Here is a 25,071-nt window from a genome sequence, read left to right as displayed (position 1 = left end):
GTGAAAAGATGTTTTCCTTTTGTTTAGCATGGGAAACCAATAGAGTTTGGGGCTTTTGAATGACACCAGTGTTAACTGTTTTGCAAAAGGGTGTGAGAAATGTGTGAACCCAATGAAAATGTGTGAACACATTCGCAAGAGATGACTTCTGCTGTGCAAAGAAAGTAGTCATGAAGACCAAGTGGATTCCAGTTTACTTAAGCTGGTAAAAGCAATCGAGAAAAACTGTAACTCTCCATTTTAGATGTAAAATCATGTAATGTTTTAAGCAAATTATTTGATTTCTTATATCAAGTGAAAATGCAAACTAATGTTTTTCAAAGTGGATAGGTACATAAACATAAACAGTAACAATTAAGGCCTTGACTGACTTTGCTTATGATAATTTTAGCGACTGGACACTAAAATGGGTAACTAATGTTAACTTCCTAAGTAAACTTAGATGTGACCAACATGTAACTTTAACATAAATAATGTCATACTTAATTGACTTACCACAAACACTTACACATTGTCAAACCACTCCTGTCAATTTCATAGATTCCAACAAAGTCAAATTACAATGTTGTTAATTGTTGTGTTAACGTTAGCTTAGTGCTGCTACTGTTACTAGCTCACAGCTAACTAATTTACTTAACAACAGCTGGCTAGATAAAAATACAGATAGGACACATAATGTCACCGATGTAAGATCTATTACCTCCGTCCTTGGAAAAACCGTGGGTATTTTGGTTTCAGATGCTTTCATTGTCATTTGTGTTGAGGTTTCATGGGTTTTAGCAGAGCCCTATCAAAATTTCTCTGGTTTTCGCAAAATAGTAAGCAACTGTTTGAAGACCTGCGGCTCATTACGCCCTCTGGTGGACATAATCTGCAAATTACACATTCTACAACAAATTAACCTTACTTGAGAGTAGAGTAGAGGAAATATCCCCCAAATAGTCTATTTTCCAAAATAAAATTAAGATTTAGAACCTCCCTTCAATTGAAGGTTGACATTTATGTTAAATGGTAAATGGAAAGCATTTAGCCTATATAGGACTTTTCTACTCCTTCAAGCACTTGAAGCACTTTGCAGAGTAACGTTCATTCACTCACACATTCATACAGTGATGGCAGAGGCTGCTAATGAGGCTGCCATGCACCAACCAGAACATTGGGAGTCGTTTGGAGTTTATTGTCTGGCTCAAGGACACTTTGGCAGGGTCAGGGTCAAGCTATATGGCCAATGTTTTTTTCTAAGAAAGAAGCAATAGCTTTGGTCTGAAATGGCTTTAAAATGTGTTAAAATTCTTGCAAAATGTTGCAGACCACCAACATCAGTGGTATTGTGCCCTTTGAAGCTAGGTGCTTCGTGTGCATATCATGTTCATTCAGTTTTTCTATCACCCCACCATCACCATCTACATGTTAGTGCTGCTACTGTTATTAGCTCACAGCTTGGACAACACTGCAGACCAACAGCACAGTTTGCACTTACAAAGGCTTGCTAGAAACAATACGACTAGATAGAGAGCGCTGATGGAGATAGAGAGCTCTGATGGACCCCCATTTCAGACCCAATATGAAGAGGCTACACATAGCCTGCGGTTGATAAAGGGTTAAGGTAAAAAATATATATATTATAAATGTAGGTCAATCAGGGGTAAAGGTAAAATATATATATATATTATAAATGTAGGTCAATCAGGTTTATAAACATTTAACCAACAACAATAACCCCAGCATTAAACTGTATTCTGTAGGTTAGGATAAGCCCTAGATACACCTATGGGCAAGGGCTAGGCCTACTTCCTACTAGACATTCTCTGGGCCTACTTAACAATTAGAAATCCTTGTTTCAAAACTCCATCACGGATTTTACATGTTTCCAGTCCGTAGCATAGACCGCCAAATCCGTGTCTCCAGTCCAGACACTCCTGTTCGGGTTTGTCATGTTACCACTGAAGTTACACTTTGAGGGTGTGCGCCCGGTGTGTCTTTGTATGTGTCCATTCTCGTCAAATGGTGCTCGCACATTTGGATTTCCTTCAACAATAGCTCCACGGGTGTCCTCACTACAATTTAGGCGCTCTTTTATATTTTTCCAGACAATTTGAGGCACAAAATGATGTCGGTGGGCATCGAATCTGGATTTTCAAACGATGAGGTCCTCAACAATCGTTTTCCTCTCCACCGCGCCTGCAGGGATGGGGACGTTGGTGCCTTGTGTTCGCTGCTACAGTGCGCCACAAACCAGGCGGACTTGGTCGCTGAAGACTCTTTTTACGGTTGGACACCCATTCATTGGGCAGCACATTTCGGGAAGGTAAGATGCGTTCGTTCTAAGTCAGATATCACGCTGATTTACTGCGGGCTGGTGAATGACTGAATGGGCAAACTGCGTTAGCCAAGTTTCAGTTACTGACATTGCTAACTTGGCTAACGTTTATTAGCTACCAGGGTCGCTTCAACTAACAAAAGAAAGCAATGTGACTCAAGATATTGATACACAAAAGGTGTTTGTTCTAGATATAAATGTATTAAGGCAATACTTTCTGGCATGTGCGGTCTTTGTATGCGATGTATACCAACGGAAGTATAGATGTATATCAACGGAATATCACGGAATATCACGAGGCAGAGATTTTTAACGACATGATGTTCAAGATGCGTTGGGAATTTTCTGTCTTTTATTCTCAGTCAACATTTAACGCAAGTTACGAATTCGAGGAATATATCAGTACATGATATGTATTTGATCAAAGTCAGTGTCGTCGCGAAAACAAAAACCCAACTTCTATTGTGGTTACTGTTCATGTGTATAGATAAAGTGTTCATGCAACGTTATATAAATGGACCAAGTATGGGAGGGTTTTACTTTATGAATAATTTTGGAAAGTACCCGTCTAGCTCCACCAAATGCAGTGCGTAGGCTAGGCTACGTTGAGCGCTTATCACCCCGCTCCTGGTACGCAATCATTTATTGGCCAAAGGACAGCCAATGGCATAAAACGCGCCAAAATCATATTTTAAAAGATAATACAAGGAATTGTAGTTTGACATTTTACCGTTCCTTAATCCTCACATTACAATCCCTTTCAAACTCGTAGTGGTGGCGTGAAACATCCAAGTGTATCTCACCTGTAAATAAAGAAATATGTAAATACATACTAAGGAAATGCAGTATTAATTTAAGGGACTTGCAAATTGCATTAGAATTGGATTTTGTATATAAAATATATGTTTACTCTATTTTAACTACTCAGTATCGTTTGTTATGGTTAATGTGGCAGGTGATGGGGGTTCTTGAAACAGACAGGAGGATTCAATTTCCCCTAGGGATCAACAAAGTATCTATCTATCTATCTATCTATCTATCTATCTATCTATCTATCGATCTAGTTTAGCTGGGAAAGAACCACTGAAAATAGCCTCTGAATTGTGAAGCTAACTGCAGCTCAAGTGGATTAATGTCAGCTTTAACTTGCCCTATAGGTGTAGCCTAATCTGTGAAATGAATCTTTGTCTTAAACCCTTTGATCGACCTGCTGCTGCTTATCCTTTACACATAGAAAGGGGGAACGCATAAATTTCGGCCCTACCACTGAACATGTGACCAATGTGGTCTTTAGGTCGCCCAACATTAGTGGTTTGAAGTAGGAGGGAGTTGGCAGAAGTCCCTGTCTTTGTGGTTTATGTCAGAGGAAAGTGTGAGCGTCGTCTCCAGTCAGGCTGGCTGAGGCTGTTGGGCGGGTATAATTTGGCCATCACATTTATATTCCAATAACAGTTGGTGAAAGTATCACTACGGTTTAATCACACTGTGTGGCAGTGAATGAGCAATAACATATCTTAACAAAAATTTGGCAGTGGAAAAATGACCATTAAGACATATGGAGTATTCTATTCCATAGTCATGACCATATGGATATTCTAAGTATTAATGTTTTTTATTTTTAATTTAAAAAAAAATCTTTGTTTTCCTAACTGATAGCTAACTGCAGTTTTTCCTACTGTATCCTAAACCGCCTCTGTCCTCCACACAGCTGGAGTGTGTGCGGCGTCTTGTGCAGGTTGGCTGCGAGGTGAACGCAGTGACGACACGCTTTGCCCAGACGCCTGCCCATATTGCTGCTTTTGGAGGCCACCCTGAATGCCTGCTGTGGCTTCTGCAGTCTGGAGCCGACATCAACAGACAGGTGGCGTGCCTCTTGTGTTTCAAAATATTACATTTACATGTATTCACTTAGCAGACACAGACACTTTCAGATGCTTTTCCTTACAGAATGAGGAATGACATTCAATTTACAATGCAGAGGAGAGCTTAGGTGACAATAATTGCTACAACAATTAATGTTACTATGCCAGGGAGACCTTAGGTAGCAAATTCAACAATAAATGCTACTACCAGAGGATGAGCTTGCAGAAGTTTTTTTTTTTTAAAGCATATATTTTGGCTTTGTTTTTTTTTTTTTGGATCAATGGAGATAGTGGTAGAAGGCGAGCACAAGGGAATTGTATGGTAAGTGCATGTTAGGTGTGTTGGATTGTTAGAAGTTTATACTTTTCTTGGGAGTAAACATGGCATAGTAAATGAGGGGTGTGTGTGTGTGTTTATATATATATTTATTTTTAAAAATGTGTTTGTTATGAGGGAAGGCTGCCATTTCCCATGACAGAGCCCACTGTCACAGCACATTTCTAGTGTTAATTTCAACGCTCATAGTACCAGGGTTTTCAAAGGTGCTATTGATGCTGTCAGTGGAACACCACATGCCCCCTGTGTCCGTGTGACATTGAATATCCAAGCGTGTCCTCTACTTCCTATGTGTCATGCTATGGATTAGCAACATGCAGAGAGGGATCTGAACCTAGCGACCCCGGCCCACTCAACGAGGTCAGTGGGATAAGCGCAGAAGGACTGCTGTGATTGGTGGATTTGCAATTCGCAACCCGTCCTCATCACTGTCCAAGCCCCCTATCCGCGCCTCTACCATGCTGTCAGGTCTTTAGTACCAGCTGAGCTCAGATGTTCTACAGGAGGCAGGGATTTGTTCTTGATTGAAGCGTTCTGGAAGTATTCAAAGGTTCTCGAAAATGCTTAAATTACTCAAGTAGAACCAAATTCAATTGTATTAACCTAGCACCGTTGCTCTAAGCAGTGTACATATGCTGGAAGCACTGGGAATCAGATTATGTTGTCAAAGGGACTTACATCTTGTGTTCCAGAATTCACAGGGCACTTTGTTTACCCATGCTCAGTGCCATGAGTTGTAATCACATTTTATTAATTGCCTTAAAATATTATTATTATGACCGCCGCGCAGTGAAGCGGCGGTCATATAGGTTTAGTCAGATTTTTTTTTTCGCATGTCCAAATTTCCGTCAAGGAAAAGACTGTCAAAAGTCTGTCCGTCAAAGACTGGGGTACACGAAACTTGGTGGGCATGTAACCCCACATGGATAGCATGGAACCTCCTGTTTTCGTTTTGATCTGTAGCCCCCCCGCTGGACTGGACCCCGAAAGGAGGGTAGGGCAGACACAGTTTTCTGTGAATATCTTGAGAACCGTAGGGTTTAGGAGGACCATTTTTTTTTTTATGTTGATCTCAAAGGGCCATGTCAACCAATTCCATAACCACTCATTTCATGTATAGCGCCACCTAGTTAAAAATTAAAAAGCAAAACATTAGGTGTTTTCATCACAATATCTCTGGCTGACATGGTCAAAACTGCATTTAAATTGAAAGTGTAGGATCATTATGACACCCTCCGAATGCATGCCAAGTTTCGTGGACTTTCGCGTTCATGGGGGCCTTACAATAAAATAATTTATGTGTACATTTAGTGACCGTACACCAACAAGGATTCCCGGGACACTGAAAGACCGGGGTACACGAAACTTGATGGGCATGTAACCCCACATGGATAGCATGGAACCATTGCTTTTCGTTTTGATCTGAAGCCCCCCCGCTGGACTGGACCCCCCGAAAGGAGGGTAGGGCAGACAGAGTTTTCTGTGAATATCTTGAGAACCGTAGGGCCTAGGATGACCAATTTTTTGCGTATGTTTGCCTCCAGGGGTCATGTAAACCCATTCCATATGCACACCTGTGCATAAACAGATACACACACACACGCACACACAAACATTCACAGTAATCCTACGTATGACACACTCACACAGTAGACATATACGCATGCATGCACATGCACATAAACAGGCAAACACACAAGCACATGCACATGCACGTATTACCGGCCTCCAAGTCTAGGGGAGCTTGGGGCACGGCACAACCACGTTCTCTTGCTTGATCTTAAAATACAAAGAGAACGGACAAGGCAAGGTTCAGGTGTTGCACACTGGCATTCCATTTATTAGTTAAAATACTTTAAGCATCAATACTCAACTATTCAAAAATGTCCAACAATGTTCAGACACACTCAACATTAAATATAAATACTTAAATATTCAAACATGTTTAACAATGTTCAAACACACTCAACATTAAATTAACACACACATTTATAGCATTAACCCCTTTCATAAGAATATACATGTGGTGAGAATAAACACAACATTTAGCAACCAATTCATTCCTTTGTAACCTCACTAAAAAGCCATGGCCACATGGTTAATGGTGGCAAACAAACATTTGCTTGAATCAACATTTACTTCAATTTAATAAGAATCATATCAGGATCATTCAACACATTAACCAGCAATTTCTACAAAAGAACCTTAGATGGCAACATTAAGAATAAAATGACACATACCTTAAAATACAAAGAGAACGGACAAGGCAAGGTTCAGGTGTTGCACACTGGCATTCAAAATTCCTTCTTCTCTGCCAGCTATATGGTACCTGCCCCCATCCCCATCCCTCCCTCCCACCCACACATAAACATAAACATGTACATGCACACAATTCAAGAATTTCTCAGAATTATGAACAGGCAAAATGGGGGTGGGGTTGTATAAAATGTATATTACATGTGAAATCTATGAACTATCATGTTTTGGTACTTGTTGTCTAGCAGATACCAGAGTGAGAATTGAGTGTGCATAATGCAATTCAGTGAGACAATCATATATGCCTTTCAGCGTGACTTATTTTTGTGGAAAACATGTGCTGGACTGGGCGGCGGTCATATTTTGTACCGCTCTGCGGTACATCTAGTTTATTAGCAAAACAGGCATGAGTCCTACCTTCACTATTAATTTGTGTGTGTTGATATCATCTTAGAAATACGCAGATGGGATTACTGAAAAGCAGCAGCAGTTGGAGGGCAAGAGGCAGAGAGAGAGGGGGAGAGGGGAGGCTGTGAATCAGTCGGCGAGTCAGTGTAGGTCAGGGCTTGCTCCACTTAAATGTGACCCCAGGGCAAATTAGGCTTGTGACGCAACTCTGTTACTGAGAGCATGGCTGTTGTCTACGCTCTCTCTCACACACACACAGACACACCACACGTCACACACACACACACACACACACACAGACACACCACACGTCACATCATGTCTGCTGCATCACGGCTGATTATGCCTGGACTGTGTTCTTTGACCTACATTCGTGTAGAATGCACTAGATCTAAGCACACAGAGAAAGATTTCCTCCTGAATGCTCCATATTCAGGAAACATTCTCCAGACCTCTAGAGAGAACTACCAGGCTCAGAGTTCAGTGGGTCTGCTGTAGAGACCCAGACCCCTAAAACGCGACAGGAAGCAAGAACACAAAGTTTCAAAACGACAGTGTTTTCTTTCCTCTCCTAAAGGTTTTTGCTGTCAAGACGTCCAGTTCATTGAAACTGCAAACAGTCAGTCATTAGAGTTACTAAAATTTAAAAAATGCTACATTTTTCACCCAGGGTATGCACACTATCTTCTTTTAATTTTCTTTTACATAGTGGGTGATATGCAAAAAAAGCAATTTTGTTTTTCCCCTCTTTAATCACACTAAGTGTCTCTGTCTGTCTGCAGGATTACGTGGGTGAGACCCCCACCCACAAGGCAGCTCGGGCAGGTAGTATGGAGTGCGTCACGGCCCTGCTGCTGCACGGGGCCAAGCCAGAGTAAGTACTCGCACGAAACATGCTCTCTTAAAACAGCAGCGTTAAGTTAGACTGTTTTCAGAGGGTGAAGGAACCCCTTTAATGATCCTCCAAGAAGCAACCAAGTCGGCCTTGATTGAGTCGGAGGTTAAATTTGAGCTTCTAAGATGTAAATATCTACCAGAAATTGACAGGATACTGTTGATATTCACCAGTCACATACTCAATATTAGTAAATTATTATTTTGTGTCTTAAATCTACCAACCACTTTGATATTCTACCAGTTAGTATCTAGTGCTAATTTCAGTCCCTGAGTTAGAAATTTGATTAAATCTCACAGCCTGTATGGGCAGATGGCTTGCAACCTATTCAATGGTGGGTTTCATTTCTATTTATTTCTACAAGTCTGATTGTTCAGGTGTCCCCAAGCCAGTTTAAATGTTGAAATGTAGGATGGAAATGGGACAACTTGGTTTTATGTATAACTTATAAGAGCTGACCCTCTACAGACATACTTGACAAAATGTTTTGCTCCTTCTTTCTAAACTCTTTCTGATGCCACCATTATTTAAAAGTTATGTTAAAGGGGTTCCTTACTCTGGTTTAAGTGATATTTTTATAATTTTTTATTTTATTTTGTCTGAACTGATTTTATTAATTTACTTATATTAAAATGATTTTCCTGTTCTAATAGCTCACTGTTGTTTAGCCTGTGTTGAGATTAACCTTTTGTAAGTCCAAAAAAAGAAGACAGACACATGCACATTTCATCGTTTGCTCATGGCAGGTATTCAAACCACTTATGCCACAGGGACAACTCAAAGTAATTCAATGGTTTATTCTTACTATAAGCTTAAGCGACTCGAATGGGTGTTAAATGTTTAATTGTAGATATTCAATTTCACTTTTAGTAATCACTGGCCAGACAGGTTTTTTTGAGACAAATGGGTAGGTGCATACACTGTGTGCAGAATTATTAGGCAAGTTGTATTTTTGAGGACTATTTTTATTATTGGGCCATAATTGTGTTTTCAATCAACCCAAAAGACTCCTTAATATCAAAGTTTCATATTTTTGGAATTTGGATTTTTGATTTTTTTTTTATTTTTTAGATTTGGCCATTTTATGAGGATGTCTGTGTGTGCAGGTAAATATTACTGTGCAGAATTATTAGGCAACGTAATAAAAAACAAATATATACCCATCTCACTTGTTTGTTTTCACCAAGTAAACCAATATAACAACTCAAAATTCAGAAATAAACATTTGCGACATTCAAAAACAAAAAAAAAACAAATCAGTGACCAATATAGCCACCTTTCTTCACCATGACGCTCAAAAGCCTTCCATCCATAGATTCTGTCAGTGTCTTGATCTGTTTGCGATTCACATTGCGTGCAGCAGCCACCACAGCCTCCCAGACACTGTTCAGAGAGGTGTACTATTTTCCCTCCCTGTAGATCTCACATTTCATGAAGGACCACAGGTTCTCGATGGGGTTCAGATCAGGTGAACAAGGGGGCCATGTCATTATTTTTTCTCCTTTTAGACCTTTTCTGGCCAGCCACGCTGTGGTGTATTTTGATGCGTGTGACGGAGCATTGTCCTGCATGAATATCATGTTTTTCTTTAATGATGGCGACTTCTTCTTGTACCACTGCTTGAAGAAGGTGTCTTCCAGAAACTGGCAGTAGGTCTGGGAGTTGATCTTGACTCCATCATCAACCCGAAAAGGTCCCAAAAGCTCATCTTTGATTCCAGCCCATACCAGTACCCCACCTCCACCTTGCTGGCGTGAGTCGATAAGGAACTTGCTGCCCTTTACTGATCCAGCCACGTGCCCATCTATCTGGCCCATCAAGACTCACTCTCATTTCATCAGACCAAAACACCTTGGAGAAATCAGTCTTCAGATATTTCTTGGCCCAAACTTGACGTTTTGTCTTGTGTGTCTTGTTCAAAGGTGGCCTTTTTTCGGCTTTCCTTACCTTGGCCAGGTCCCTGAGTATTGAGCACCTTGTGCTTCTCGGCACTCCAGACATGTTGCAGCTCTGAAATATGGCACAACTGGTGGCTAATGGCTTCCTGGCAGCTTCACGCTTGATCCTTCTCAATTCATGGGGAGTTATTTTGAGTCTTCTTTTTTCAACACGCTTCTTGCGCCCCTGTTGGCTATTTGCCATGAACCTCTTGATTGTGCGATGATCCCGCTTCAAAAGCTTGGCAATTTCCAAACTGCTGCACCCTTCTGAAAGACATCTGACAATTTTTGACTTTTCAGAGTCTGTCAAATCTCTTTTCTGACCCATTTTGCCAAAGGAAAGGAAGTTGCCTAATAATTAAGCACACCTTATATAGGGTGTTGGATGTCATTAGGCCACACCCCTTCTCATTACAGAGATGCACACCACTTGATTTACTTAATTGGTAGTTGGCTTTCAAGCCTATACGGCTTGGAGTAGGACAACATGGATGAAAAGGATGATGTGGTCGAAATACTCATTTGCCTAATAATTCTGCACACAGGTTTGCTGGAATCACTATACACTATCTGGTAACACTCCATAATAAGGTGCCATAATAAATAGCAAACTAGTAATTACCTAACCCTTTGTTAATATTTGTTAATTGTTACTAACATATCTATTTGGCACAAGTTAATAGTTTTTTAATCATTAATTAAATATTAGTTGTTTGCATAAAATCTGTATGTTAATGTTTTAGCAAATCTATTAACTAATATTGTATTAATATGTGTTATGTGTTAATATGTATAGTTAACTAAATGTCTTTTTGGCACTAATTAACAGTTATTTCTTGCATCATTTAAATGTTAAATGTTTATTTGCAAACTATACTATATACTGTGCTTCTGCCTATCCCAATATGAACCGCTCTCCATAGGACCCTTACAATAGATAGATAGATAGATAGATAGATAGATAGATAGATACTTTATTGATCCCCAAGGGGAAATTCAAGAAAAAAACACGGAGCTACCTTGACATGCTGCCACTGTTGTCGGCGCCGGAACCGCTTGCAATAAAGTTGGTTAAGCTTTAATTAATATATTAGTAGTATATAGCTATAAGCATTGGGGCCCCTTATAATAAAGTTGGTTAAGCTTAATTAATATATTAGTAATATATAACTATCATTATGGGGGACCCTTATAATAAAGTTGGTTAAGCTTTATTAATATATTAGTAATATATAACTTGTCAGACGGTGAAGGGATTGAGACCAAAACTGGCTTATCACATTTATTCCTTTAGGAAAAGTTAAAACAAAACAACAAGTAGTTGAATGGGCTATATTACATGCATCATTCCTATACCATCACTGTCAGCCCTACTATCAAGGGAGACATGCGACATGGAATGTTCAGGTGCACAGAACGACAGTTTATTAATATTATGAGACTCACTAAACACTCACAGACGTAGACCATACGGCGGTAATGCATAAACATAATGCCAAACTAAATGTACATTCATTTCCTGCTAGATTGAATTGCACTTTCCATGCACACTAAGCTAAACTACACTGAATGCATGGAAAGTTCCTAGCGGAGTTTACAGCTAGTCACGTTAGACTCAGTGTGTATGAACTCGTGGTCATAATGAAAACATTAATAAACGTTCTCTAAGTTGCTAGAATTGCACCCAAATCTTAACAATACATGTAAAGTAACATAATACAGGTGGTATATCAAAGTTTTCAACTTAAACAACATTTTACAGTTACAAAATTAAAACAAAGTGGGGAGAGCTTTATACAGTCAACCTACTCAATGCAAAGCATACCGCTTCTGATCGGCTATGGCAACAATAAAAGGACAAAACGCAGCAGAGTTGCAGTATAGCGTTTCTCCAAAGGGGGCTCCAAAATACCAATCTCAATAAAGCTGCTCAATTACGGCGAAAATCACATACAAACACTAAACTACATTTCTAACTCTGTTACACCCCCCTCCCCTGAATTTCACCAAATTCAAGCAGCAACCAAATAGTACTTCCAAAGGCAAAGAGTACACTACTTTCAAACACTAGACAGAGAGTCACCAATTACAGGACAGCCAACCACAGAGGTATCCAATAAGGATGAAGTGGAAGAAGAGGAGCGCAAACTTTCACACAACCAACCACTGGCAGTAGGGTGCCCAGTGTTTCCCATACATTGACTAATCTGTGGCGGGGCACCACACAATAAAAATCGGCCGCCACACATAAATATCCTATGTTTAATTTAATGTAATTTAATTTAACCCGCAAAGTGCGTCAAAAAACACACCCTTTCGTCTCTGTTACATTGCTCCGCGACTGTTCATCACGAGATAAAACCTTTATTTTATGACAGAAGAAGTGGGGCTTTCCAAAGAGACTACGCACTTGTCTGTACGATCAAGTATGAAAATAAAAAAAAATCATGAAATTAAATAAAATTGCATAATATTTAAAGTCTGACTAAAGAATGAACAGGTATGATAAGGGATCAGATTCCAAAAATAATTCAGTGGAAATGCATGGATTCCAGTTTCTTCCAGTAGCAGCAACTGGAATCCATGCATTTCCACTGAATTATTTTTGGAATCTGACCTGTTCATTCTTACTGCAATTTCTAATTTATCGCGGACTAAATTCAAGATGGCTGCAAACGCTTAAACTTCGCGGAAGATACTGTCTGTATAAATGGTCTTGTAAGTAAACTACCAGTGCTTTTTCAAAGTTCTCAATGTCTCGTTTTAAATGTCAGAGCCCTCGGAAGTCTACCAATTAAGTGTGGAGATACATTGAGCCTCGTAAATGGGTGTAAAACAGTGATTTATTTGCATGGCTAGCCCGATGCCGAAGCACCACTATTGAAAAAGCTGTTGGTAGCATCGGCTAACTAGCGCCAGATTTTGGAGTGCAGGGGACAAGTCGAGATGGGCTATGAGACATACGTTCACACTCGGTATCATGTTTCAATACACTTTAGGTCAATATCACACTGGAATTCTCCTTTAACTATGTAGAAAACATTATGAATTGCATCCACACATCAGCCTTTAAACTGTGTTACAATTGCAATTTGCAAGGGTTCCCTAAAGTGACAGGCACTCAATTAGACCTATACACTACCAAGACGATGCCCCGCCCCTTGTCCAATTCAGCTGAACACTGAAACACTGGGTGCCTTATACACCCCACGAGACCATAAAGCCATAAACCATAAATTCCATAAATTATCCACAAAGCTAATCAGAAAAGCTAGATAAATAAAATGTCAAACTTTTATATTAGCATATAGTTTGTAAATAAACATTTAACATTTAAATGATGTAAGAAATAACTTAATTAGTGCCAAAAATATATTTAGTTAACTACTAACATATATTAATACAATATTAGTTAATAGATTTGTTAAAACATTAACATACAGATTTTATGCAAACAACTAATATTAAATTAATGATGAAAAAAATTAACTTGTGCCAAATAGATATTTTAGCAACAATTAACAAATATTAACAAAGGGTTAGGTAATTACTAGTTTGCTATTTATTATGGCACCTTATTTTGGAGTGTTTCCACCTATCTATTGCTAGGAATACTTTAAAGGTCTAAAATACATACAGTACCATAACTTGATTGGGTTTGACATAGAATGGACTTACCAAATGCAGTCATTTTGATACAAAAGCTTTGGTTCTATGAACAATGCTTTCGGCATTTTTTAACACAGTACTTTAAAGGTGCCATGTGTAATGTCCGGCAAAAAATCAATTCATATTCCACATTCCATAAAAGATGGGGGCAGTATACCTTCAGAAAGTTAGTTGGTCTACCCTAGAGTAACAACCGAGACACGTGTATTGCAGTTTGGCTGGCGGTTATGTTGCCCGCGATACCGCCTCCCCATGGCCTAAACTGGTATTATGACACCTGTCGGGCTGTGGCTAGTAATTTAGCATGCTAATTCAGGTTGATATCTCTGCAGCACTATACCTTGTCATTTTTTTAATGACATCATCGCCCTTATTTCTTCTCATTCTTTTGATGCGTGTAGCTCATTTTTTGGATATTTTTACCTCAATTCTTACACATGGCACCTTTAAGGTTAAAGGTTGTATCAGCGATTTCAGGCCCAAACATAAATGATCACGTTCATCTAATCTTTCCTAACGATCCGCTAGCTGTCTGCCCCATAAGCAGGCCGTCAAAAAAACACGTCTCTGTAGGCAGCCTAGGCTCCGAGATCTGTACACAAAAACAATTGCTACCAACAAGGCTTGGCAACCCACTCAAAGGCAAAATAAAAGTGTTTCAACCAATAACCGACGAGATGCGCGTTTAGGAGAGTTTTAATTGCACGGGAGGGAGTAGTGAGCTAGCTCTCTGTTTTGTTTAAACATTAACAGAAGTGACGTATCCCCGCTATCGCTTTAAATTGTGTTTGGCTATATCTTGAAGGCTATGGGTAATTGGTAATTTAGTGCTTACTGAACGCTGTCTGACTGTCAGTAAATCAGACCTTTGCCGTCAGATTTGGCCTCATAGGTTAAATATCTCCTCTGTGGTCATCGTGTCTTGGCAACAATAGATTCAATTTACTGTTGGAAATGTAGCCCACCACTTTGGATGAGTCTAAGCTTTTCCACATGTTACACACAACGGCTGAGTTTCACCAGCTGTCCAGAGACGACGGGTGAATATAAGTGAGCAAGTGTTTTTGTCTAATTGGTGTAGTAGGATATTAAATACTGGCTAGTTGTTTAGGAACATTGTTCCAATAAATGCTCAGCTGAAAGACCACATGGTCCAGTGTGTTAAACTTTGGAGGTTTTCTTGATATATTTTGTTGTTAGGTACTGGCATTTCAAATGCTTGTCTAATTCTTACTGTCTCTGTTAGACATATTGTGTATAAACTGCGCAACAGTGGTTTATCCAAATAATAATAATTTTTGTCACAAAAAGCTACATTTCATGTTGTTACCGGCGTCCATCCATGGCATGTATGATGGACTAGGGTATGTTAACAAGGTTCCCAATATCCCGGTAAATCAGAATCAGGTTGTGTTTTTCTTTAGAGTGAAGAAAAGAAATGCAGCCCCATTTGTAGCTCGCATTCAACATAGCTGAAGAAATGTTGCAAAATCAATGTGTAGCCTAAACCTTGTGGTATCTTTTCAGCCTGCAAATTTAATGATGAAATGTGCATCTGTCAGAGCATCTTTAATGTGGAAGTTCCTTAGTGCAAATAATTATACCACTGCTTGGTTGAATTTCCCATTGTCATGCGTTCTTTAGAACGTGTAATAATAACTAGGTTATTTTCACACTTATGAAGTAGCTCCAGTATTTTCACACTTGTATATTAATTCGCCAAACTCTTTGTAAAGTTTAAATGCATGTTATCCACTAATCAAATCATGCAAATAGCTTTCAAAATGAGTGACTTTACCCAGATCTTCCTGGAAGTGTTTACCATGTTGTGGCCAAAGACGACACATGCTTATCCTGAGACTAAAATGCTATAGCCTAAGAGTACTGATTTGGTCAGTGGTGGCGAACTTTAGATTTCCACGCCTTATGCCTCTAGATATGTGGTATTTTTCTTGATGGAGACACGCTGGTCATAAATCCTGTAGCACTGTAGTGAGTTTTGGACAATGAATGTTTATTAGGACTGATGATGGTAAAGGAGTAGTTTGGCAAAAGGCTGTAGTTTACCTCTTTTATAAATCAATTAAATGACCAAAATGTCTTGGTATGATTTTTTTGATCAAACTACCTCTTTACCATTATGGTCTGTCTGAATTTTGAGTGGTTAGACCCCTGTAGACAAAGCTAATGAAGAGCAGTTTCAGATCCTTGAGTAATCTTTTTTTATTATTATTATATAATATAATTTGGGGGCTTGAGCCAAAAAGTTTGCCCACCCCTGCCTTAGACAGAACAAAAAATTGTTTAAAATGATAAGCTTCAGTAAATCTTAGTAGACATATTTATGCACTGAATTATAGCTATGTGATCCACACAAGAGTTGGAGGCGTTTTTAACAGTTTGTATAAAAACGGTGGTTGTGTTAAATAGAAGAAAACAAATCTTATTTCATATGATTGACTGGTTCGGGAAGCGTTATTTGTACATTTTTTTTTATATTCTCTTCAATAATGCAGATGGTAGAGAGATGTGTGTTTGTGTAATTTCAATCAAGATTGTGTCATCATAGTTATGATCAGTTCAACTTAGAAAAAGGAAGAGAGGGTGAAGTTGGAATCACCCGTAATCAATAATCCTACTAAATTAATAGCGCTTTATCCGTTTAATGATGTTAAAAGCTAAGGATAAGAAGTAGGATTATGTTTCTTCAAAGAGCTGTATATTATGTAAGCCTGACTAACTGTCGGCTAGTGAGCTAAATAATTTCAGCTTGAGGGCAGTTTATTACGGTGTGTGTACACCCCTCCCTCATCTCCCAAAATGTTTGGCCAACAACAGGGGCTCAGGCTTACTTATGTAGCAAAAAAACATTTTGTATAATTGAAAGACGTCTAGGCCAGTGTTTCTTGGTGGGTCGGGACCCAAAAGTGGGTCGCACAGCTTGTGATTAAAAATAAATAAAAAAATCAGCAATTTAAAATGTTACCTTATCAGATCTAATGTTGGACCTTTATTTTGATAAACTTTATTCATAGCCTACATATCAGTCATTGCCATGGACATAGACAATGTTAGACATCATTTTAGTGGTAAACGCAAGTAGGCTGCTATTCTGTATATTTGAAGTAGCCTACAGTAGGCTTGGATATGGATTCACTTAAACTGAGGAAAAAATAGGACAGAAACCCCATTGTGTGGTGTGCAGTAAATGGCTGGCACATGAGAGCATGAAACCATCAAAACTAAAATGCCACATGGAAACAAGGCACCCCTGTCAGTCATACCTGTCGAGTACTTTGAAAGGTTCAAGAGTTGAAGACTTCACAAATGTAGGCTAATGCCAAACAAGTAGGCCTACAGGCACTTCGCTTGTCTTACCATGTAGTTTACCATATCCATTGGCTTGAACGCTAAAATATAAATATATATATATATATATATATATATATATATATATATATATATATGGGTCGCGACTTTATGAACATAGGAAATTGTGGGTCCCAAAGTCAGACCACTTAAGAACCACTGGTCTAGGCTACCATTAGTGTCTCCATCAACATCAATTGATCTTAATGTGACAGACCAACCCGTCTTTGTTTAATAGCAGCAGATAGGATAGCCAGTAATATCAACCGATCGGCTTGCCACAGAGTTCCTTGTTGTTAGCCTACTGATGACCCTAGCTACAGGAGTGCTGTAGTTATGGTCCGTTCATAAATTCACCCTGGCACCGTGTAAATGGATTCAGGCACTGTAGTTTTTATTTATGTATTTCTTAATTGAACTTTCCATTGCTCCATAAACAATTATTTTAGCTTCTGGAAGGGGATTTTGGCAATTGAAAACCCCATTACTGATGGTGTGGGTTTATGTCCGTGATGGCAACCTTGCCTTGCCTTGCCTTGCTGTTTGGGATACAATGACTCTCTAGTGTCTCAAGGTACTAAGTGGTATTATGAAATGATAGTGGACTGCTTAGCATGTTGACATAAGTGGATATCTGGGCAACTCGGCGCATAGACAATTTTGACATTGCATCAAAACAAAGATGTATTTAAATTCTGTTATTTCTTGTACATTTAAGTACATTGTAAGAATGTAAATTCTTGCATATTAGAGAAAGAGTAGGTTTCCTGGAACTCTAATCCATCATACTAACAAATTGTCTCAATGTCTGTAGGATTTTTTGTCACATTACTGCCCTAATTGTTTGGAATGTCTCTCTTCCTGTACCTGAATGTCCAGATATTTTTATGATCAACCTGATTTTGAAGTGACTTTTTCATGGAAAGCAGCATATGAAAAGGTCGCCATGAAGTTGACCTTTTGAGTATTTACTGATAAGCATTAATTGCCATGAACCACAAATTCCCCTACACATCTTAATGTTTTGCAGCTATTGAATTTGAACATGGCTTGATTTTCTCAAGTAGTCCCAGAAAGGGTGGAACAATCCAAAAACAACTGAACAATCTGCAGCAAGTGCTTCAGCCAGTGCTACTGTTCTGGCTATAGGAGAGTTCTCACTATCGCTTCCTTCCCTATCTACACACGGGCAAACAGTCGAGGTATTTCCTTGCGGTGATTGGTTTTAAATTTTAGGAGATCAGTCATTCATTATATATTTTTTGTTGTTTTTAGACCTGCATGCTTTGCTTAAAGCACTTTTTAATCATTGTTTGAGATTTTACTGTAGCTTAATGTGTTATGTAGGGCTTTTTTGTCAACTAACCATTGAATAAACTGATAGGCCCAGCACTAATCTTAGGTTGATAGGGCAGAGTTAGCAGTTTGTGAGGAATTAGACAGGGATCTACAGAGAATGAGTACTTAAAATGGCAAAGCAAAGCATTCCAGGATTTGGGTTGAAAAAAATTAAATGCTTCCTCTCAGACTAAAATGGTGAATCTAGTTTAATATGATCACATAATTAAATGGAAGGGAAGAACCTCCTGTGCCTTCATTTCTGTGCCTGATCATAATAATGTTTGTCTGTTGGTTGTGCACTGTTTACCATTGTCAAACAAATAAAAATAAAAATCTATATAGTTAATGTTTTCAACTTTTATGTTGTAATGAATTTATTTATCTTTAAACTGTAAATCCTGCTTTAGTTGAGATGAAAATTACATTTATAAGAACAATATGTTTTGCTTTGCCAGCTGGAGGGAATGATTTGAAAACGGTTGTATCAGCCTTTTTTGACTTAAATTTAAGGATTGGATAATGGCTTTTTGGATGATTTTTTCCAAAAGGATTCCCGAGAAGCTGCGCTTAAGTGTCACTTACCAGCCAGCTGGTGGTAATGCACTATTTAGTGCCGTTCATGAATTGCTTTTTTTAATTAATTATTTTAAAAGTGCTATTGAGGTGCATTTCTAGTTGAAACACAAGTATCAAGTCGAAATTGTCATTTGAGCACTCATTGCCATTTTCCACAATTTGGATGTACAAGTGCGTCCACAGATTGTCTGGCATTTCAAGCAGGCATCATTATCCAGATTTGCTAGCACAGTAGGTCTTTTCAGTCATATCCAAATACAAAGAGCCTTTTGTAATTCAACTGGAAGCATTTAATTTTTTAAAAGAAAAATAATGGGTATGCAAGCCTGTTATGTAATTTCCTTTGTATCTGTCTAAAGGGTACGCTCTGTGTTCGTCTGCTTAGCAATGGGTTCCATGTTGTCACTTTGTCCTGTGTAGAATAAGTCATTCAGTGTGATTTTATTCAAGAGGAAAGAGAGAAAGGTGTTGCACTTAGTAGGTAGTATATTGAATTCATGAATGCTCAAATCCACCGTTGTTCAGCAAACTAAACTAAATCTCTAAACCCATTCGCTTTCATTTTTTACCCAAGCTTGGATGGGTAAGCGAGATTGGGTGTGACTGCAACATAGACCAGAGAAAACCTTAGAGAAAGTCCACTGTGGCAAAAAAACTGAACTGGGCCAGATTTTCCACCAGTGCTTTCTGTGGAAGGATATTTCTCTCCACATGTGGAAAGTTGAGTGTCAGTACATCATTTGAAATATTATGGCACAAATATGCCTGCCATCCTCCTGGTACGGTTTGGCATACTTAGAAGGCAAACCTCTGCTATGGGCTTTCCTGCAGAGCAAGTTTGAAGCCTATTGCCATAGAAGGAATTCCAAAGTGCAACATTTGATGTAGGCAGGAAGGAGCAGAAGGGAAGTCTAATTTGAATAGGGTTTTATCTGATTGAGGTTTATAAAGAAGAATAGCTTCTCTCCTGTTAAGTAAATTGAAGGGGGTGGGGGTTCTTAAAGTTTAGTTTGGGATATTGCTGAAACCCGTGTGTGGTTTCTCATTCATGAATTCCTAGCAGAGACTAGACACTGCAGTGGGAGGTGATGACATTTGGGGATTGTATATTCCTGAGAGCTGGGTTGTTTCTCTAGTGCCAACCTTTTTTTAAGAGCTTAAGAAAGCACAAAATCAACCTGAAGGGCAACTGACATGATACGTGGTGACATTTTGAGAACTGAAAGTATTTTTCTAACTTGAACAACAGAGGGTTCCTTTCTAGTCCATACATGAACAGTTAAAACAGTTTTAGATTTCTTGAATTCTTGCCCGTATCAGAGGTAAAAACTCAAATTATAAAAACATTTACTGTAAGATTGACATGGGTTGAAGATTTTAACCTCAGTCTTCAAATGTTAAACTTGCATGCAAGATGTCACAAGTAAATTAAGACCTTGCATTGACCTTCTGACCAATGTAAAACTATTTTTGCAGTACTATATGTGTTTGTGGAAGGAGTTTCAAGCCTGACGTTATTGCTACACAGATTCATTTGAAGAGCTTAGATGCTCTCTAGTGGTAGAAGCTGGACCTGTATTACAAATAGCAAAGCTGTACTGAATGTCCTTTTAGTCTACATGACTTACACAAAATTAACAACTGACCACAAACCTGCTCCTATGTAGAGATGAGCTTTTCTTTAAGTTGGGCTACTTCGTTTTTTCTCTCATGTCAGTTGCACTTTAGAAAATTAATTGGAGCTATTTTAAATCACACAATTTTAAAGACACTTTTTTCGTAGGCACTGAATTAGTGTTTATTGCTAACTGCTCTATATTAATGTAGCTTGCTTGGTTTACATATTTATTGTCAACCATTTTACTTTTGACATCAAACAGCTACTTTCTGATCCAGTGTTCACCTCCTCCTAGTGCAGTCTTAACTCACGGGTCATCTTTGGCCCCAAATAAAAAGCTATGTTCCAGTGTCAGATCTGAGCACAAGGGATCCAGTGATCTTGACAGCTTGTCAGTCACAGTTGATTGGTTTTTGTCTCGTCAGTCACAGTTTTTTGGTTGATTGTCTGTTTTTTCTTTTCCTTCTGTGTTGAGTGCACACAATCAATATTGCCTTTGATGCTAACTGGTTGCTTTCTCCATTTGGCAGTTTGCGGAATGCCAACGGTCAGACGGCAGCTGATCTGGCCCACACGCAGGGCTTCCAGGAATGCGCCCATCTCCTCTCCAACGCCCAAAATCAGTTCATTCAGCTCAACGGCCTCCACACCAACGGCACCAATGGCTTCCTGAACGGAGCCCATCACCACCACCAAGCTCTCGGGGGCATAGCCAATAGAAAGAGGTTGCTTGACTGCGATGAGAATAATCATTTCAAGAAGGCAAGGACAGGAGGTGAGTTTCGTTTGAAATTATGTAATTGATCAATTTCAACTTGGTCTCTTGTGGAAATTATTTTATTTAAAACATTTTTATAATCTTGCCATTTCATGTGGTCATTTTATAATCTTGCCATTTCATGTGGTAATAACTGAAACCATTGACAGTGAGTAAGTTGTGGTTTGCACCAAACATTCTAGAGCGCGCTGCTCTAAAACCTTTTAGTTTGTTCCAAAACTTCACCACCGCAGGAGACCCAATTATCTTGAAACGGCTAATGGTACTCTTCAGTTTCCATTATTAACTTGCTCTTATTCCGATTGAACAGCCATGTATACGGTCAATCAGGTTGCCTGCTGTAGCTTCTCAAGGCAGCAGCGGCTATTCTGATCAAAGATTATCCAGTCTTTTTAAGCACTTGATCAGAATAGAACGTGCCCCATGTAAACAGATGACATGACATTTTTTTATTCGGAATAGTTTAAATCGGAATGACAAAAGAACTGTTTGTGAAAACCCACCTTAATTACATAATGCGTATTCCTCAGCTTCACATTCCGACTGCCTCTCTTGTCCACAGATATGGACCTTCCCCTGAAATTGGCCAACGGTGCAGCCGAGGAGATGGAGAGCATGCATGTGGAGGAGCCGGTGCCAGATGCTAGTTCAGGTGGGACTGGGCCTGTTGCCGTGGCGCTGAATGGCCTTGAGAGCCAAATGGACCAGGTGGCTACGGAGAGCCCCACTCCTGCCTCCAAAAAGCCGGAGTTCAAAGCCGAGCAAGCTCGTTGGCCATGCACGCTCTCATATGCCTACCTGTAACAGCCTTTCCCACCCCAGTCTATCAATCAGGCCCTGGTGACTTTACACATGTTTAGAAAAAAATGTTTTTTTTATACATAGACCAGTTGACCGTTTGTATGGTAGAGTTACCATGAACTTTTTCCTCATGAACATATTTTTTCAAAACTATTCTGTATTGCGTCTTTGGAGATCAGATATTGGGTACTCTGAAGCTCCAAGAAAATGTGTTCTTTCCTATTCAGATGACCTTTGCTTTGATTTACTTACTATCTTTGGTTTGTACTTTGTGTTGCATTTTTCGTATTGCACTCTTGCATGACGATCAACTACATGTATAATAGTATGGACTTTTGAGGTCTGTGCTTTATACATGATGTTTGTTTGTTTGGTAAAATATTTGGAGATGTCTCAGGCATTTCTGAGTTGGCAGTTGGTGCTAAGAAATGCCCCTGGCCTTTACACAAACTTAACAAAAACCTGAATTTTGTTTTGCACGGTCAAGTTCCATTCATTCGATTGTGTCGGTCTTCCCATGAGCTGTGCATTGTACACGACGTAACAGCATGAAGAGTGCAATTTACCATTTAAGTTAAGAATGAAACCCATAGAACTTCAATGTAGGGAGATCGAGCCAACATGCTCAAATAACTGCATGGGGCATGCTGTTCTACTACCAATTTAGTTTCCTTTAAAGATATTTTTAAGTTTTAAAAACTTCCCTCCGTTTCTTAAAGTGAATCGTACACATGCACATTTTTCTTTGTGTGTAATTTACACCATGTAAAGTTTATGGCGTGTGCATTTTTTCTGATCGTACTTCAAACATGTAGATATTCCTTGCAAAAATATTGTAAATAACCTTTTTTGAGAATGAATACAAAAACAGCATTAGACATGCTTTGTACTGTGTTGCTGAAGGAAGTGTTGAGATAGTAGGTCATAGATCATCAATTTGTTAACATTTCTGAGTTTATGTGATGTGGTTTTGGGGATGTCCCAGGCCATTGTAATCATATATATATTCATGAATATCTTTGGTGATGGGTTGTCAAATGCATTACAACTTTGTGTCGAAATTAAATGATCTGCCATTTGAAGCAATATTGACTCTGTCTTGAGTATGTAACGGTAGTATCTCAGTTTGGTGTCTTTGGTATAAGGTTGCTATATAGTTAGCTTGTAGTTGTCAGAGGTTAGCTAGAACTAGTGTCTTGCTATGATTTCTTGTTTTTGTGTACAATTCCATGGATATCTGTCTGAGAGAAATCACCACTTGTCATGTGAGTATGCCAAGTATCCCCAGATGGTTTGGCAAGTCCCTGTATATCTATCTTTTGGTTTTCTAAAGGAGACGACTTAATTCATTATTACTGGATACAACACTGTTCCACATTAGAACTTACAAATGGTGCCTGATATTTTGATCTTTGACCCTTTGGTGAGCTGGCAGTGGTGATGCAATATTTCAAGGTGTATATTTTAAATTTAACAGACTGGAATATCTCTATCTATTGGGTTTGCTAAAGAGAACTTGATCATTATCAATGACAATTGATGACAAACATGACGTGCAAAACAAAATTCAAATTGAATAAGGCAAGGGTGGTTCACCTATGCCTCAGCCTAATATGATTTTTTGCTCAAATTGACATTTGAAAAGGTCAATAAGCTGCATGTGTTACAATTGTACAATGTGATGGTGACCTTGCCTTGTTTCACCATCTCGTTTTGGACAGCAGGTGGCGCCACCATCACCCAATCTTTGATGAACGGTCACACGCCACCTCCCCCGAACTCCACCTCCAATGGGGTCCTTCACACCAACCTACCACCTAAGAACGGACACCTGGCTTCCTCCGACAGTGGCGTAACGCCAACCCACCACCCCAACCCTGCAGACATGTGCGGCTCCCTGCACCTCACTGGCAGCCCCAGCAGCTGTGTCAGCCACCGTCCGTCCTGGGGTAGCCTTAACGGCACCTTCGCGAGCGATTTTGGGGATCACCTGCACTACGGCCACTATCATGGTTTCGGGGACACGGCAGAAGACCTTGAGGACGCCAGCAGCCGTGTGGAACACTCCCGCACCATGAAGGTGGAGCGGAAGTACAACCAGGCACTCCTGAGCACCATGCAGCTTTACCATGTATCATAGAGGAGGGATGGACAAGGGATAAGATCGTACATGTGTATGTGGTGTGTTGTGAGTGTATGTGTGTGTTTCATGTCAGTGGTGGCCCATCACCATCAGCCTTAACTGTTTAGAACGGTTGCTTTCGCCATGGCTGGAATAGGTTACCTTCCCTACTTACCAGCTATAGTAAACCAATCAACGGGGGAAATGGTGCAATTCATGATAACACAAGGGCAGAACTATTTTACATTTTTGTATTTTTGTTTATGTTGCTTAGAGTAATATTTTTTCTGTGTTCTGTATCCTACATTTCTTCAAAGTGTGTGTGTGTGTTTGTTTAACTGAATTTAATTGGGATCCTATGTGGTCAAGCATTAACATGTAAGCATGTAATCTAGGGAAATGAGTGGTGTCAAATGTTCTTTGAGAATTTGAATGTTGTTCATGAGAAGTAATTTAATTTGACTTATGTTAAAGGATGTAGTAGTTTTTGTGCCTGTTTTTTTTATGTATTGTGGCTCTAAAGCTCCATTTTTGTACTGTAGTAAAATTGGTTCAATTGTTATGTGCCGAGTGGACATTAACTGTAAAACAGTTTTTGTGTAAGGGTCATGTAAAGAAAAAAAACTGCAACATTGCTTTGTTATAAATTACTCTACTTTGTCATAACAAAACAATGTCTATTCTCTTTGTTCCAAACTTGCTCGATAAGTATTCTGATGTTCTTGGGCAACAAGCAGAATGCACGTCACACAGAAATGAGTCTCTTTTGATCCTCGTTT

At 39.2% G+C, this 25,071-nt stretch overlaps 2 protein-coding genes across 4 annotated transcripts in view; one reads left to right on the top strand and one right to left on the bottom strand.

The window, feature by feature from the left end:
• Nucleotides 1-836, bottom strand: part of LOC125288592 (heat shock transcription factor 2 binding protein) — an 8,061-nt gene extending 7,225 nt beyond the window's left edge. For both annotated transcript variants that reach the window (XM_048235071.1, XM_048235072.1), the window contains exon 1: nucleotides 701-836. In XM_048235071.1, the coding sequence (XP_048091028.1) occupies nucleotides 701-754 (54 nt within the window). In that variant the 5' untranslated portion in view covers nucleotides 755-836. The remainder of the gene's footprint in view (nucleotides 1-700) is intronic.
• Nucleotides 837-1,910: 1,074 nt separating this feature from the next.
• On the top strand, nucleotides 1,911-24,854 carry ankrd10a (ankyrin repeat domain 10a). Of its 2 annotated transcripts, none has more exons than XM_048234300.1 (7): nucleotides 1,911-1,983; nucleotides 2,091-2,308; nucleotides 4,029-4,181; nucleotides 7,966-8,057; nucleotides 21,122-21,366; nucleotides 21,932-22,021; nucleotides 23,895-24,854. In XM_048234300.1, the coding sequence occupies exons 1-7, from the start codon at nucleotides 1,935-1,937 to the stop codon at nucleotides 24,308-24,310; spliced, it is 1,263 nt and encodes a 420-aa protein (XP_048090257.1). In that variant the 5' UTR covers nucleotides 1,911-1,934; the 3' UTR covers nucleotides 24,311-24,854. The 2 variants fall into 2 exon arrangements, with proteins under 2 accessions (XP_048090257.1, XP_048090256.1); XM_048234299.1 differs by having other exon boundaries at nucleotides 23,892-24,854.
• Nucleotides 24,855-25,071: the final 217 nt, after the last annotated feature.

Source organism: Alosa alosa, chromosome 23 (genome assembly GCF_017589495.1).
Source record: "Alosa alosa isolate M-15738 ecotype Scorff River chromosome 23, AALO_Geno_1.1, whole genome shotgun sequence".
Lineage (NCBI taxonomy): Eukaryota > Metazoa > Chordata > Actinopteri > Clupeiformes > Clupeidae > Alosa > Alosa alosa.
This window is presented reverse-complemented; position numbering and strand designations above follow the sequence as displayed.

Bases quoted from the DNA above. Each gene is read 5' to 3' on its own strand.
- ankrd10a (XM_048234299.1), top strand. From the start codon at position 1,935: ATGTTACCACTGAAGTTACACTTTGAGGGTGTGCGCCCGGTGTGTCTT. The intron at 4,182-7,965 runs GTGGCGTGCCTC...GTCTGTCTGCAG, and splicing joins GAGCCGACATCAACAGACAG to GATTACGTGGGTGAGACCCC. The intron at 22,022-23,891 runs GTGGGACTGGGC...CGTTTTGGACAG, and splicing joins GGTGCCAGATGCTAGTTCAG to CAGGTGGCGCCACCATCACC.